Source organism: Odontesthes bonariensis, chromosome 4 (genome assembly GCF_027942865.1).
Source record: "Odontesthes bonariensis isolate fOdoBon6 chromosome 4, fOdoBon6.hap1, whole genome shotgun sequence".
Classification (NCBI taxonomy): domain Eukaryota; kingdom Metazoa; phylum Chordata; class Actinopteri; order Atheriniformes; family Atherinopsidae; genus Odontesthes; species Odontesthes bonariensis.
Window position 1 is genome coordinate 27,741,980 of NC_134509.1, and position 17,935 is coordinate 27,759,914.

A 17,935-nucleotide genomic window follows, 5' to 3' on the forward strand; every position below is an offset into this window, starting at 1 on the left:
TTGAATCAGCTTGTTTGCTATGACACTCTGTACGTTTGTCTGCATGTTTTGTCATCTTGTTCACACATTACAGTTACTTTGTTCTCACATTTGTGTTACATAATAGTTTACACAAGGCCCAGCCTTTCACCTTAATGCACTGCATCTGATAAGACATGAGCTCCGTAGACATATTTACTTACTTTTTATGGTTTATGTGTAAATCCAACCATAAAGTTTAGCCCAGTGATTACACTTCTTCATAGTACAATATTTCTTGCCAAAATGTACTTTGTGATCAGGTAATTGTCTTTTTATGGCTAAATGTTCATTTAATTTTTTTTTCGTTATTTTAAAGTTTTAACATAGTTTAACATTTTGAGTTTGCAAATCAAGAGGAGTGGAACAGTGCTGGTGTAACGTAACAAGAGGTTAGCATAGATAGCTGTGGCATGATTGGATTTTTGTAATAGAGTTACATTTTTTGGGTCCAAAATGGCATCTACAACACAACTTTCTTTCCTTTGAATTACCTGAAATTTTTCCAGACATACTGGTATTTGGTAACCAGTTAGTGACAAGACAAACTGAAGGCCAAACTGACATCAGACTGAAGCGGAACAATGTTATTTTTGCTGATTTCTGTAACAGATTAGAGATCTGACCACCAGCTTTGTGCCTGTTTAACCACTTCCTTGAACTGTAGGTTTTGCATTTTTGCTTTCTAAAAGGCTCAAAAGAAGCCATTACACTCCATAATCTGTACATTTGGATTATTGCTAATTGTACAACTCAGAATGTGGATGAATTTCAAGCCAGGTAACCATACTTCTGCTCAGCAGAGGATTGACGTGGGTTATTGATGGGTATCTGCTGGAACTTCTAATTTCATAAAAGAGGAAGGAAAGGCGGCTGTAAGATGCACAAGTGTAAGAAAAAGCACAAAGATCTTTAGAAATATGTGTAGGAAAATATAATAATTAGCTGAAAGTGAGCATGGGGAGTTGGCCAAGATCATGACATTGTTATAAGCAGCAGATTCCATTTTATACTTCCATGCATGGAAACAAACTGGTTATTGTACTGTGTACAAAAACACAAAATTAATATTCTTAAGTGTGTGACAGGTGTAGGTTTGAAGTTATTTTTTATTGTTGCATGCTGTGTTGGCACACAACCTACAGCAAGCTGCTTGTGTACTTTCAGCTCTGAGAGAATTGTGACCTTGTTTCCTTTCCTTTGGTCTCACGTCATCTCTCTGTGACTTGGCTCTCTAAAGCAACATATTGACTCTCTGACATCGTTTATCATCATATTAACTCAGACAGAGGGCCAGACATACTGAGACAAATGAACAGACACATGGAGACACACAAATCATTCACACATGAAGGCAGGAAGAGGACGAGTTTATGTGTCTTCAGCATCTTCAGTAAACAAAAGGCTAAATGAAAGCAGACACATTGCATGTGTTTGCATGTGTATGTGTGTGGAGGTGGACTGCATTGACACAAACTGGTCAATTTGTTTGCTGAAATGGTTGTCAGGTTGGGAAAACCACCTGAAACGTTTTCTGCAAATGCGCTTTGACTGACTTTCTATGATTCCACAGGGAAAGATCTAGACAGTGTGAGTGTTTTTGTTTTTCTTACTCTACTGGGACCTTGTCTGGTATAACTCCTGACTGTGTGGGGAACAGTAGTCCTTTTAAGGGCCAATGTCTGGTCCACAGGAGGCAGAACGTCATTTTTGGGGTCAGGGTAAGGGCGAGGCTTATTGATATTCCGTTAATGTTATAGCTAGGCTGTGCACAATGAAAGTTGAAGTTATGACCCAAAATAAAAGCTGCACAAGCTTATGTGTGTTGTGTGTGTGTGCATGCACTTGTGTTGTCTGCCAGTGTGTGTTAATCCCACATGCATTTTGTTGACGTCTGTCCGTTGTGACCATCAGTCATCTAAAAGCAGTGTGGGAAAAATGTGATCTGTCAGAGGAAGAATGTTATTCATTCAAGTGGCAGTTTAGACAGTTTTGAGGAAGATGTGTGGTTGGCTTTCAGGGTATTTTCTAGTTGTTATTTGTGTTAGAGTGTGTGACAAACTGTCATTTGATCAAAATAGCAGGAATTGTCTCACCGCCATCCCAAAATTGAACAGTATGAATGTGAATAAAAAACTGCTGACCATTGAGCTAACCTAAATGTATTCATGTGCCGACAACGTCCCGCAGCACCACTACATGTTGCTCTGAAATGTGGTGTGACCTAAAAAAACAGACCAAAGCAAAACAGGAAACTCAGTAGTATTTCTAAGAACACCAAAAGAAAAATCATAATTTAATTTAACACAACAATAATTCAGGGTTACCCTAACCCAACACAAAAAGAAAGATACAATACAATTTCTTTTAACGCTACAATGAAAGAGGAGCACAACAGAACAGATCTCACAAAACCACATCCATCCATTTTCTGTACCTGCTTAATTCAATTCAGGGTCACATGGGGGCCGGAGCCTATCCCAGCTGTCACTGGGCGAGAGGCATGATATACCCTGGACAGATCGCCAGTCCATCATAGGGCCACATAGACACAAACAACCACGCTCACACTCACTCCCAGGGTCAATTAACATGCATGTTTTTAGACAGTGGGAAGAAGGTGGAGTACCTGGTGAAAACCCACGCATACACAGGGAGAACATACAAACTTTACACAGAAAGGTCCCAGCATGGATTTGAAAAAAGAATCTTCTGGCTGTGAGGTGACGGTGCTAACCATCGCACCACCATGCAGCCCTAACCAAACACAACGAAACAGGAATCAGAACATTGGCTTAAAATGCACGTTCCTCAAGATTAAACACTCAAACACAACATTTAACAAAACATAACAATACTTCAAAATCTCTAAAGTTTATGAAACAGCAACAAATTCAAGCCCCTTTTACATGTGTGCAAGCACATTAAGGGACAGACAAATACATATGACATATGATCCAGTGATCTGTTATTAAACTAATAACAGCACAGTCTAAACTATCGTCTGTCATGATTTTCTACAGAATTCAAAAGATTAAAAAATGAATGAGAATGAATTTTTGTGGCGATACTAAAACTCTTACTCTAGAAGGACTTGTGTCATAAAGTTTTGTGTGATGATACAGCTTATCTTCTGAAAACCTACTGTTGACTGACTGATCAAGCCAGTATGTTTTATATCTAATGTATGAAAAAGTTGAAAAATACCACATTGCTGACAACACAACAGGCAAGTGTTACACACAGTGTGGTAGATAACATTGTTGATTCGTAGCAAGAACATGCCCAGTGCAAATCAAGGCTTTTCTGCGGAGTTTGCATGTTCAACTTGTGCATGTATGGGTACTCCTAGTTCTTTACACAGTCCGAAAACTTCCTTGTTAGATCAATTGGTGATTCTGGGAATGAGTGATTTGTCTCTACGAGGCCTGGCAATTTGTCCAGGGTGTACCCTGCCTTTCACCCAATGGCAGCTAAAATAGGCTTCAGTCCTCCGCGACCGTGAACGCGATTGAGAGGGTTGGGTGGATAGAAATAAACTAATGATTGTTTTTGCCTGTGCAAAACTGAACTTTTAAAACGCATGTAAACATATTTGCAAAAGTCATGTAATATCGAACGTCTCAGATAATGCGGTTGTGGATCAATCACTGTGGGCCGTCACAGCATCGGACACACTTTGGTCTTTAGCTCCCGTCCACTCCTGTGCATGTCCACATCGAGCTCTAACTGTAGCTGGATTCAGCTGTGCATGTAACCATGCTGAATGAAACTAAACAGAACAGTACTTGTCCCATTTTCTTCTAAAGTCTCAGAAATGCCCAAACATATACTTTAACTTGAATATAAAGGAAGCCTTTCAGATATAATATTGGTAAGTGGTGTATAGTAAGGCTTGTGAAAGTGTTTAAACACATTAAATAAAGTCTCACTCTGCTCAGGTTCTCACTTTACTAAAACAAAGGAACATTGGATTTCAGTTCAGCCTGTGAACAGATATGTAGAGCCCTGTTAGCTCTAAACGGAACATCGAGCTAAAGATGCAATATTGAACAACTGAATTATCCCTTTAACATATCGATAATTAAGGCCAACATTGATTTTCAAAACATATAAACCAGTTGCATTCATGCAAAATGATTCATATCTTTATTGTTTTGCAGCACTGAGGCTATAGACTGATGTATTTATGTTATCTTTTTAGTTCTCAAAGATATCATGGGCTCATAGCTAAATCATGTCCAAAAGGGGCATTGCCTACGATCATATCAAATATTTGCCTCACAGTAAAACAAGTTTCCATGACAACTATGCAAACCCAGCATTTATGGTTTTCCTATGTGAGCCAAAAGGGAAGTATGAGGTAAAGTCAGCACCAGAGCATCAGATCTTGTATAACTGATAAAACCCGATGCTTGCTGTTTTTTTATTCTCAGTTGTTAGATTTAGAAGCTCTGCTCCAGAACATGTTTGCTTTCACAGGCAAACCTGGCTTATTTCCTAAAGAAGTTTGAAAGATACACCAATAGTCTGGGTACAATCAAAGAATGGACACTACTGTAAATCATTGTTGTTGAAAGTTAGAGTTGAAGGCCAACCCGTGGGTCATGAGATTTTGGAAGCAGTTCCAAGGAAACACGCCTAATCTGTCAATGCCTCAGAAGTACATGTACTTTGAAAGAAGAATTCAACAATCCTTTTTTTTTTATTTATCTATTATTTTGTAAGCTTTTCTCCAAGTTTAAAGCAGGATTCAGTGCTGTGGCACAGTATATGAAGAAATTACCTCTCTATTACATCACAGCAGTATGGTGGAAAAATCTAAAGCTATAATACAAACAGCTGTTGAAACGTCAGTGCCCAGATCTGCTGGCGCACACACTCCTAAAAGCCAGAATTTCCAGATGGAGACAGAGTGAATGGATTGTAATACCACTGCTGCAGTTGCTTTTGACTTCCTGAAATACACTCCCAAGCATGCTATTTTATTTTCCACCAGCCTGTGAGAGCAACTGAGACTGAAACTGTCAACCCCCACTCAGCTACCACACTCAGTTCTCTTCATCTCATGTCCGCTTTACTTCTACTATCACCTTTCTGTCTTTATTTTAAACCCTGTCTCGTGTTTTTTCCATTTACCTTCTGTTTGTTATCTATATCCTGATTAAAACAAAACACTCCCTAATAAAACTAGAGGATACAAAGATGCTACTTATTTGACTCTGACCCTTCTGATATTTAATTTATTTTATCCAGTTTATATGCTGTCAGTGACCTGTTGTGGGAAAATGATAAATCCTTTTTTAATGTGTCGATATATCATAGGGAAGGGAACAGCAAAACCACTAGTTTACTGATTTATAACTGTAATAACCGAAAAGAAAATAATGATCATTATGGCGTTGACTTACACTTTAGTTTTCAAAAACATTATTTCAATACTTTTTCATTCTGTAAGTACTATGTAACACAAAAAGTGGTCGTTTAAGTTTTTAATGTACACAAAATAAACAACATAGACCTGTTTATGTCTTTAACAAGTAGAAGACCGTGATGCAGTGGACATGTTGTGCTAAACTGTGTTGATCAGTCTGCGCAACTCCCTCTTAATTCTGCTTTTGTACCCTGTATTTTTACCAGAAGTGCAACTTAAGCGGTTTCATGGTGATACCACATCCACCAAGATATAAACACAGATACACACAGCTGTGGCTAAGATAGCTCAAACGTTAAATAATGCTAAGCGTGCATCAGTTTTAGATGTATGGATATCATGCAGCACAGGAAAAACTGAGAGGTAATGAAAGCATCTGTACACTGTGAGCACTGAAGATAGCCTTTAATGTGGTTAGTTCGGAATGAAGAAGTGAGTACCGTGATCACAGGACATCCTGACACTGGTTTGTACATATGGTGCCTTGCAAAAAGCAGAAACTGTTCTTCACTTTTTTCTCTTTCAACAATACATCAGCCACTGCTGGGTGATACTGAAGAAGAGGAGGGCCATTATGAGCTGTCACCTGTAACCATTGTATTTAATGTAAACATGTGTTCCTGTGTGAGCTGGAGATCTGTGATGACTGAGCAAAGGAAATGACCCTGCTCACTCTTTTTATTTGATCAAAATTGATTAGATAAAAGAGGTAGACACTAAAATTCTTCTTCTTTGACATGCTTATTATCACGTTAAGTGTGCTTTTTCCTTTTTCTTTCCTTTTCTCTGTCCTGCCTGCACTGGGGACTTTCCTCCATTTGCTCATATTAACTCCACCCCCAGTCATTACAATAAGCACAGCTTCCAAATGAATCTCAGTTTTCTTATTCAAGAACATACGTAACTGTTATCAACAACAGGTGAACAATTGTTTAGGGTCCTACAAATCCTAGTTAAACCATTATTGCCATTTGCTCCACTGTTACTGAAACAGGTCTCAGACAGGTACACATTTTTTTTATTTTCCTTTATTTAGCCAGGATTGTCCCATTGAGACTAAGAGTCTCTTCTACCAGGGAGTCCTAACATCCAAAGTAGCTTTACATCAAACATTACAAATTATTGTATTAATAAAAAAAAAAACATACTTTTGAAATGCATGTAAACATGTTAGTCTGACAAAAATAGTATGAAATATAGCTTCTCAAAACCTGATTAGCTAGGGACTGAACACTCCAACACGTTGCCATGCGAGCGAGTTGAGACGAGCTATAGTTACAGCTTGAGACTTAATTATTTAACTGGACCACTGTCCTTGTACCAGTAAAAAGGCGCAGAAGGGGGATTCGCTGCTATTCTGTAGACTGTGTGTGTAAATGTTCAAGACATTCTGCTTCTTCTGACTTTCCCTAAGGGAGATCATCCCGTCATCAGTCCATCCATACATTTATTATCTTCCGCTTATCTGAGGTCAGGTTGTGAAGGCAACAGGTCCGGAAGGGAAAGCCAGACATCCCTGATCCCAGCTGCACTCTGCAGCTTATCCTGGGAGATCCCAGGGTGTTGCCAGGCCAGAAGGGATGTATAATCCCTCCAGCCAGCATGTTCTGAGTATGCCCTGAATTTGCGGGATCTCCTCCCAGATGGATGAAGGTTGTTTTTATTTTGTGTTTGTTTGTTTTGTGGGAGATCATTGTAAACACAGCTGAATTATCTGCACAGACATTGTCTTTAAGTTATTTGGGTGGTGAATGGTGCTTTTGTCAGATGACACTGCAGTCAAAAAAAATCGATATGACTGTCTGACCACAGAGACCACAAGTTGACACGTGATCTTAATGGGCTGATTTTCTCTTGCCCATAGTCAACTGACTTGAAATCCAACTGTATTGATATACATTTACACTTTACTGTTTTTACAAAAATATATAAAAGATTCAACTTTAATGTTCTCCCCATGTATGTGTGGGTTCTCTCCGGGGTACTCCGGCTTCCTCCCACTGTCCAAAAACATGCATGTTAGGTTAATTGGTGTCTCTAAAATTGTCCTTAGGAGTGAGTGTGAGCGTGTGTGTGTGTGGTTGTTTGTCTCGTTTGTCTCTGTGTGGCCCTGTGATGGACTGGCGACCTGTCCAGGGTGTACCCCGCCTCTCGCCCAATGACTGCTGGGATAGGCTCCAGCGACCCGACCGACGGATTAAGCGGGTATAGAAAATGGATGGATGGATGGAAGATTCAACTTTAGAGCATGTACAGAGCGCCAATGCTCATTTGTATCTAGTTGAGAGTATACATGCAGGAGTGATTCTGGTTGTCTTGGCCTGGTTTTAAGAAGCTAAATTCTCATGATTTTGCTGAGACAAACATGTTTACAAGCATCTTAAAGGTCCTGTTGTGGTGGAATTTGCATAGATTTTTTTTCAGTGCTATGTCACCTTGCTGACTGTGTGTCTTGCTGGTGCCGGAAACAGCAAAACATTCACACTTACCAAATAGCGAAGGCTATATAACAAGCTGAAGCTTGTTTTGCATCAGTGTCATTAAAGGTGTGAAGTAAAACACTTAGATCACCGCTACTAAAAATTGAAAAAGCTAAAGCAGCAGAGTGTTGAAGCTCACAACACGCACTCAAGCTTTGGTACAAACTGGTAAAAACCGATTGTATCAGAATATTGTTATCAGGGTTCCTGTTAGTCACTGAGACCATCAGCCAATCATGTCATGGCCTGCATAGTGTAAAATAAAGATGGTATCATTGACATGCTCTTAGCTCTTCTCTGATGTTGAGTTCCATTACCTAAAGCCTCTTCCCCTCAGCTCCTGTAGTTGATCTGTAACACAAGTATAGCTACTTTTCTAAATCACTTCGGTGTAGGTTTCTTCCAGTAGTGCCCCTTTTGGATCGTTGCTGTTACGTTTGCAATCCCCTGTCAGTGATGTAACTTGCTATATTAATATTAGGTGAGGGTTTTACCTTTGGTAAATCAATAAGCTAACATCCAGATAAGCTTCCGGCTGACTTGTTTGAGGCAGAGTGCTAGATTTCTTGATTTCATAATCAACGTGTGTGTGTTACTAGCACAGCTGGCAGACTGTATTTGGAGTTAGTATGTCCTCATTAATGTGCCAGAAAAAAGAAAGATAACTTCACCTTTTGAAGCTATGAAGTTAGCTTCAGATTGTTTTGTTATTGTTCTTCTCCTTTGTAAAGTCAGTCCAAATTAGGAAAAATGTTTTGATATATTTTGAAACTTTTTGCAACACCAGCAGGAGGCCTTTTGCTAGCTGTTGATCTCCAGTGTGCTTTAAATCGTTGGTCAAAAGTTGTAAAGTGCTTTTTGTTCATTTCTCTCACTCCATGTTTTACATGCTAAGAGCTTGCAGCGTTGGTGGTGGTTGGACCCTTCTTGTTGCCATCTGCCAACTATCTTTTTTTCATAGCCCTGGCTAATAACAGCCCTTTCGTAACCAAACACTGACTCTTCTTCTGACAGTATTTCAGTTCACTTACAGTGCAGAGAAAGTTTTGCACCACCCTCTTTCCTTCAGATATTGCCAGGAAAATGTGGTTCTTTCGTAAGTTGTCTGTACGCACAAAACTGGTTAATCTCTCAGGTTAGGTGGCTTTTTAATGCTTGAATAAATCCCAGGTCAGTGTTAAGTAGCTTGACATACAAACAAAAACATTTCTCTGAAACTATTGCGTAACTATTGCTCAAGACCACTTTAAATGGTGACAAGAAAGTCTCGCTTTTTGGAAGCAAAATATAAAGAATGAGGGGGTAAATCAAGACTTTTTAGAAGTACTGTATTTGAAATGATTATAGAGATTAGCAAATGGGGCATATTATTACTGAAAAGTTAGGAACTGGAACGTTTTACTGACACATTGTGAGATCAGACAGAGTTGTGATAATTTGCATTCTGGTATTCATCTCAGTTCAGCAGCCAACACAGCACAGGAACTGGAAACAATATCACCCCCATCAGCCTCCCTTCCTATGTCCTGAGTAAACTGTTGTTTCTATATAGTGCCCCGCCACAGCTTATCCGACTTCACCAGGTGGAAACCCACAGCAACAGAGTTGGTAGGTGCCCCCCCTTCAACTTATCGCTTCCTGGGGAAACTCTCACCTCAGTGGTTACTTCCTGAATGATCAGGTTTGACTGTGTTATTACTGCTGGGACATTGCTCTGGTCCTCATCAAAAACTAAATGTTTCAGTGATGAGGAAGGAGTATTTAACTGCCCTTGTGTGCTGATACAGGCTATGTGTTTGTTTTTCCCTTCTCCTTACCTCTTAAGCCTAACATAAACATGTTATCCAGTGCCAATATAGAGCTACTGCCTAGTCTTACTGCTATCTAAATTATTGTAATGTTTCTGAAATTGTGACAAACTGTCTGTGTGAGTGTGTGCGCACATCCCTTTTCTGGGACGTCATCTGGAGTCTTTCTGTTTATACGAGGCTCCGTAAGAGACCATAATCCATGTCGAGTTAATATGTATACAAAGTGATACACACAGAGAGAGCTGGATCAGATTTCATGAATTAGTGTTTCCTCTCCATTGATACATTAATCTTCCCTGTTCCAACTCAAAGGCTTTTTATAATTCTAATTTAACAATGAATGTGGATCTCCCGCTTGTATTTTCCTCTTTCCTTCAGCTGTCTGAGAAGTGAGGGGGTGGATTGAGGTGACAGGGGGCAGATGTTTCCTCACTAGCTTTGAAGTGCCTGTAAAGATGGAGTAAAGACTAGTGGAAAGGGTAAAACTAAGTTCTCCATGGAGGCTTTGCGAGGGAGGCCACAGACACATACAGATAGAGGATTTGTTCTGGCAGCAGCTTCGGAAATGGCAGCTCACTGTTCAACCCTATGCTGTGACCACAAACCTTTATAGGGGACATAGCACCTAATATAGGCAGAGCTGCTTCAGATGTTGTGTAAAAGCTCAACTATTGGGGCACACTTGTTGCAACACATTTGTTTGGCCAAACAGGACTTTGTTCAGTGCATGGTGACGGTCCCATGCACTGGGGGCGCTGTGATCAGCCAAAGGTTTCCGCCATTTATAAACATGAGGGTGGCATGTGGTCGTCTGGAAAAAAAACCTTGACTGTGCTCTGCATCTGTCCCTCCATTTGTTAAGAGTGTGGCAGCTCAGATTGCTTATTTGGCCTGAGGGGAAATATATGTGTGTCTCAAAGCAATATATTGCCACCATGTGGTAAAAGAAATGACTGTGGATTGATGCTCTGGTTTAACATCAGTTAAACTCCTGTTATCCCTTTCATTTGTTTAATTTAGCTCTTGGTCATTTTGTATTCCATTTCCATTCTGTCAATGTTGTCTTGAGATGTTCGTACTGGGACACTGGGGGCATGAGAAGAGGTTCTTCTGTTTATGAGCTGTTTCAAGTTTTATTGTCGTTTGCAGGAAATAGTGAAATGTCATTACTAATAATGATATTCTTGGACTTTGAGCCCCCTCAAATATTACACATTCAGAACAAATACTAAAAGCAAATGTTACGCTTAAAACTAAAAAAAAAAAAAAAGATAACATATAGAAGTATGATACTGTAGAAGTCAAATATAAATACAATTTTTAATTCGTGAAAACAGTCTGTGTTGCAGAAGGGTGTGATGAGCACTTCTGGTGGGTGAGCAAAGTGTTCGGTAATCAGCAGTTCAGTAGCCGGAAGGCTTGCATGTAGAAACTGTACCTAAAAACTTGCTGGTACAGGTCCAGATGCTCCCCGTTTCACCACTACTCTTTATGTACTTGTTTTGCTTCTATTGTTGTTTCTGTTGTTGTTTTTGTTTGGTTGTTTATAAAAAAAAATCTAAACATTAAAAAAAATGAAAATCAACATTACAAAATGAGATTAGATAGTATGTTGATTTTGTGGTGCTTAATCTTGGAATTTCTGCTCACAACAATGAAGTCCTTACATCTCCACAAACGTCACAGCGGACTTTAAACTAGACATTATTTGGATGAACTGGCCATGCACTGTAACACAGGCAGTTTGGGAACAAAACAACATTGTTCCTGGCTCCCTGCTGCTTATCCAATTTAGACCCATTACTCTTTCACCCACCATCCCCCAAAGAAATGGATGATGACTGTTATGTGTGCTTTGTCTCAAGGGAGCAAAGAACATCACACATTAGAAACTGTCATGGAAAAAAACGTATGGAAAAGAACTGCTGTATTTTGCACATAATGAAATACACCTTTTATGACCAGTAGTCGGCAGCTAAGCTCAGGTCAGGAAAACATGAGAACGACATAAATTTTCATGTTACACCACGCTATCTTTTTTATTCTGTTTTCAAAGATTAGAGCTTTTCATGTTGATGTCATGATCTCAAAGAGTTTTATTCAAGATTAGATTCTTGTTTGTTTTCCTCTACATTTTTTTTTTGTTTTTACTATTGAACTACGGTGTAGCAAAGGAAATTAAAGAAGGAAATAATAAATAATTAATGTAATTCACGCAAAGAATAAAAACTCCCACAAGTTTAATGTTAGATGTTAGTGACAGAGTTCCAGAGTATCAATTCCCCTTTAAAAGTACATAATTAACCTGTGCGCCATAATTCCAAGAGTTCAAGGAGCAGCAGCATGGCATACATCGAAACAGATTAATTCATTAAATATGATTTTCCTTGCATGATTTCTATTTTTGTCCGACCAGGTTGTTTTAAGCTGTAAAGATAAAACAGACAAAAGAAACAAGATTAGACAGTGAAAGAAACACAAAATAGAACATTCACTTTAATGCACTTTAAATAACCAATCCTAAACAGCCTCTCACCTTTGATAATGACTTTTGCCAATGCCTCACTGGAACCAATGTGATTGCTGGCCACACATTTGTATGTTCCGCTGTCGCTCAGTTTAACATGGGCTATCAGCAGCTTTCCATCTTTTGTGGTCTCTGCTCCAGCAGATAAGTTGCCCCTGCCCACCCGGCTCCACGTGAACTGCATGGGATGAGAGCCGTGGGCAAGGCACTGCACCAGCAGGGCGTCTCCGGGCCGGAGCCTCACCTGGTCAGGCAGGCAGGTGGCGTACGGAGGGGCTGCGTGAAGAAAAAACACCATTAATCTCAACTTGAGGAGAGACAGAGAATCTGTGGGTGTTTGACATGTGTGTCCACTCACACTCAACCTCTATCTGCGTGTACGCCTCACTGTAGCCATTTATGTTGGTTGCATTACAGATGTACTCCCCCGAGTCTTGGCGCCCCACGCTGGTGATTGTCAGAACTCCATTAGCCATTGTGTGTTTCCATGGCAATGGTGCTCGTAGCTTGGACCAGCTGATGACAGGAGGAGGGGAACCTGAAAGGAAATGAAATTTGAGAAATGGGAGCAGAAATAAAAGATACTCATAACACAACCACACAGACATCTTACCACTGGCCTGGCACTCCATTGTGACTATTTGCCCTTCCACCACCGTCATTTCTGCAGTGTTCACCGAAGCCACAGGTGCTCCTGGTGGGCCATCAACATGGACCTGAATTTTGACTTCTGAAATACCCTCATTGTTCTCAGCCTGGCAAATATACACTCCTGAGTCCTCTGGACGTAGGGCATTCCACTGAGAAAACAGTCAAATATCATGTTTTAGGCATTTTTCTCAATGTGGAAATTGATTCAAGAACAACCTGTGCTTGAGTTAGTGTTTCACCTTTATAGTTTTGACATCATTTGTCTCTGTGGTAACCAGTTGGAAGGTGGAGCCTTGGCGTTTCCAGGCCAATGTGGGGCGTGGCCTGCCTGTGGCGCGACATTCCACTGACAAAGAGTCACCCACCCTGGCCCGCAGGGGCCCTGCTGGTGTCAGGCGTACTTTAGGAGAATCTGAGAGAAAGATGGTAATGCTTTCATTTATAGTCTGACTCGTATCAACCTAGCAAGTTTGAGCAGAATTTGAATGCAATTGAGTCCAGTCCATCAAGTCCTCCAATCAAAACAACTAATAAGTTGTTTGTATGGCTAATAACATTTTTTTTTGTATTCCAAACTACTTGGTTAGGATTAAAACAAACATCAGGGTTAGAACTAAAACCTTCTACTACCACCGTCACAATTATGTCCTAATTTTTCTTTGCACTACACATGCAGTTGCTTTCACGACCACTGGAAGTAACATGTTTTTTTAAGGGAATTGTAGGTTGTTGTTGCTTGCATGAAGAAATTACCCATTGGTATCTTTTTTTGAGAAGACAGCCTCAGCCTGTTTAATTTATCTGCGTTTATTTTGCTGTCATGGCCCAAAAATGTATTTTGCCTCATGGGATATCCACTGACTACACTGGAAGCTTTGAAACACTGGTTGGTACCAATCAAATCAGTCATAAAACAATAGGGGATGTGTTCCTAGAATAAAAGAACACAAAAAACAAGTGTTAAACATCCAACAATTAGTTTGGAGCAGGTTACAGGATATTTGGCAAATGGAAGGTATCATTTCACCCTCTTCTTACTCTGGAACACACCTGGCTCTGGAGCTTTCTTGTGATCTTGAACTTTCTAAGTTAAGCTCACAACCCCTATGTTAACCATGTTTATTTGCTTTTTGGTGCTCTGTATGTCAAATACAATTGATTATAGCATCTTTTTTCCAATAACTACCTGTGGTGGCAACAAATAACACCCCAATAAAATGGGTTATGCATTATATTTTCTCTGAGGTAGCCTAGATTTGACAGTTTGTTCACTGCACACACCAACGTGAGGAAAAAGTTAGTGGTGAACACAAAGCTCACGTTTGACGTTCAGCATAGCATTGGCAGAGCTGCGGCCGGCAGAGCTGACAGCCACACAGCGGTATTGGCCATGGTTTCCAGGTCGAGCATTAGCAATTGTCAACACGGACCCGTCAGGACCAATTTTTACATTGTCTAGATGAAAACAAGAGAGTTCAGTTAGACCTCACAGATAAACAGTTGTATAGAAGAAAAAAAAGGGAGTATACCTGCTTTCAATTCTAAGGTTTTTATATATCAGAACATTATGGATTTAAAGAAAACCATCAGTTCTTTACCAGATGTTAGAAATAGTTTAATACAATCTCAAATGAACAACAAATTACATATCACATGTCATGAACAGGCCCTGTGATGGACTGGTGACCTGTCCAGGGTGTACCCCGCCTCTCGCCCGATGACTGCTGGGATAGGCTCCAGCCCCCCCGCGACCTGACCGACGGATTCAGCGGGTATAGAAAATAGATGGATGGATGGATGTCATGAACAAAAGCTAAACCAACACGAAGAAGCGGTGTGTGAAAGTCCACCCTTACTGCTTCCATTGAAATTAAGATGGTAAATAGCAGCTACGTGCTGCTAATCAGCTGCAGTGGATTTATAAGCAAACGGGAGCAAATCTAGTAGAAGTCAGGTATGTGTTGTCACAATGCTTAGGAAAAAAAGACATCAGCAAAGACCTTGTAGAAGCAATTGGTGCTTCCCATCAATCTGAGAATGGTTCCATTTCCAAACTATTTGGAGTCCATATTTTCACAGTGAGAAAGATGATTCACAAGTGCAAAACATACAAGACAATGAACAAGTTTACCCCAGACCGTGCAATGCTCAGGAAACTGTAAGAAATCTAAAGCTACTTCTCAGACTCTACAGCCTCAGTTTGTATGTTACTTGTTAAAGTTCACGATGAAAAAGACTTTTAGATGAATAAATAAATATGGCTTGTTCAGAAGGCTTGCAGGAGAAAGTCTTTTATCTCTAAATCTGTCATGGCAGCACAGCTCGGGTTTGAAAAGTAAGAACAAACCACTAGACAAAGTGGAGATATTTGGTCATCTTGCACAGTGCCACATTTGGAGAAAACCAAGACAGTACTGTATATGAAACACCTCATACCAACTGTCAAGCACAGTTGTGGAAGATTAATGATTTAGGCTTGTTTTACAGCCACAGGACCCGGACACCTTGCAATCATGAAGTCAACCATGAACTCCTCTGTATACCAAAGTTTTCTACAGTCAAATATGAGGCCATCTTTCTGACCACTGAAACTTCGCTCAAATTGACTCACGCAACAGGACAATGACCCCAAACACAGCAGCAAATCTACAGCAGAACATCTGAAAAAGAAAAGAATCCAGGTGTTGCAATGGTCCAGTCAAAGTCCAGACATCTAAACAAATGCCTGGCAGCCTGAACGAGTTGAAGCAACATTGTAAAGAAGATTGGGCAAATATTCTTCCTCACTATATAGCAGCAATATGTGCTTCTACAAGAAATCAAATTACTGAGTGTACTTGTTTTTTTAAACACTCTGAATTTAGTTAGTTTTTAATTTGATTTAGTTTAATTTAGTTTTCTGTTGAATAATTAATGAGAAGGTGTAACATGTTGTTCATCTGAGGTTGCATTTTAAGACCTGGTAAGAACCAGATGATTTTTTTGTCATATCCTGATGTGCACAACCCATTGAAAGAAGCTGTGCTGTCCTTTCACATGATGACTGTAGGTGATTTTATGTGAACGGTGATTTTGTGGTAATGTGCTTGGTCCTGACCTGGTAATGCCTGGTTATTGGGTTTACTCCACTCAACTTGGACCGGTTGTACTGTGCTCTTCACTTGGCACCGAAAGCTGATAGACTCTCCCTGGCGCACGGTAGCAGACCGGGGCTCCACCGAGACCACTGGAGCCTGACCAGCCACTGCACAGAAAAACAGTCATCAAACACAAGTGCAAGAATGCACACATGTATAATCAATCTGTGAACTTTTAGATAGCTCTGGGTAAGATACAATGTAAACAAACACCACCCCACAGCAGACAACCAGAACAAACTCCCACATGGATCTGTAGTGTGACACGGTCAAAAAACAAGTGTGAAAAAAATGTTTAAAAAAGGAGATTTATCAGAATGAAAGACTTAAAGACACTTTTTTCTATTTTAGTGGACTGGTTCAACTTAATCACTTAATGAAAAACATTTGTTGTGCTCATAAAAAGGGAGAAAAAAACAGAGTAGATTATATATACAGAGTGCAGATTGAGATTCTAGGTCAGCTTTAATCTTTTTCTAAAACAATTTTGTTTTAACTGACCCTTTGACATCCTTCAATGTATATATAACAGACTATAAACTAACTGAGAAGCTTTCAGAGGGACGAAACAAGCAGCATGAGAACAAACTCTTATTTGTTGTTTAAATTAAATCATATTCATTACCTGAACATAGTAGAGAGCACAGGATCAGAATCACGGGAGATAAGTCCATGATGAGCACAGAACAGCCCTACTGTCCCTACTGTGTACAACCTCTCTGTCTTTGTCCGTCTCTTATCATTTTCAACCTTTAACCCTTCGACTGTCCTTTTCCCCAATTCAAATACAGCCTGGAAGCTCGTCACGTATGAAGCACAGACTATTAGATTTTTTAGCTAATTATTGTCTCATTTCTATGTGCCAAAAGTTATCTGAGGACTTTTGAGTTGGTTTGTGTTTTTTGACTGATCTGTCAGTGTGTCAGGCAACAGAAAAACAGATTTTATCTCTTTAGTCTTCCCAGATATATTCTGTGATCCAGAAAGTGATCACTCTCCAGCCAAATTTTCAAATGTTCAAACAAAATTAAGCATCACTGTACTACAAGGGTACAATATTCCTGCTTTATTTTGGTTCATTCAATTAAAAAAAACATTTTTTATCCTGAATTAAGTCAATTTGAATCAATTTTGAAATAAAGAAAGATCAGCCAAAAGCAGCATTCAACCAATTTGCTGAATTCTGATCCTGTTATAGATATAAAATAAGATATGCAGTATGTATAGAATACAGAGTAATTTGAAAGTCTCTTGTGAGTTAAATTATTTCCATTATTTTAGTGCTCAGTGATAGCAATTACGAAAGAAACCAAAAGCTTTGCAGGGCCCAGGAGTGGTTCTATGGCGCACAGGTTCTATACAAGGGAAGTAAAAAACACCCTACAGAGTAATCATAGGCTTGCTTTTAAAACCATCTTAAAACCACCTAAAACCACCATTATGCCTAAAAGCAGCCTAGATTGCATTGTTTTCAGAAAAGATAAAAGAATTTCACAATTAGTTGTTTAAAATGACCTAATTTAAAACCCCCAGAGCCCAATGCTATTACAACCTGCATGTTCTACTCTAAAATCTTACTCATTTAACAATTACTTTGTTCCTGAAGATTTACAAAGACACATTTTTGTTTTATTAGAATGATTTATGTTCAGGATCAAACATCTTGGTCTTGATCCAGCTAGCTGACAATAATCCCAAACTTCTAATAATAATAATAATAATAATGTATTTTATTTATAAAGCACTTTACATCAATTTAATGTCCTCAGAGTGCTACATTTTAAAACTAGCAAAAAAAAAAAAAAAAAAACCCCAGTAAAATATTATTAAGATAATTCAGGCAAACTAAAGGCTTTTCTAAAAAGGTGAGTTTTCAG

The 17,935-nt window shown here is 39.4% G+C and overlaps 1 protein-coding gene across 1 annotated transcript; it reads right to left on the bottom strand.

Moving 5' to 3' along the window:
• Nucleotides 1-12,056: 12,056 nt before the first annotated feature.
• sid4 (secreted immunoglobulin domain 4) lies at nt 12,057-16,569 on the bottom strand. The gene is made up of 8 exons (XM_075464281.1): nt 16,560-16,569; nt 16,019-16,165; nt 14,242-14,376; nt 13,161-13,333; nt 12,884-13,070; nt 12,629-12,808; nt 12,280-12,546; nt 12,057-12,170 (listed from the first exon to the last, which is right to left on the bottom strand). Exons 1-8 carry the CDS (start codon nt 16,567-16,569, stop codon nt 12,166-12,168), a joined length of 1,104 nt encoding a protein of 367 aa, XP_075320396.1. The 3' UTR covers nt 12,057-12,165.
• Nucleotides 16,570-17,935: the final 1,366 nt, after the last annotated feature.

Coding starts and splice junctions, on each gene's coding strand:
- sid4 (XM_075464281.1), bottom strand. Junction 13,334..14,241: donor TGCTATGCTGAACGTCAAAC/GTGAGCTTTGTG, acceptor TCTTTCTCTCAG/ATTCTCCTAAAGTACGCCTG. Junction 13,071..13,160: donor ATGATGTCAAAACTATAAAG/GTGAAACACTAA, acceptor CTGTTTTCTCAG/TGGAATGCCCTACGTCCAGA.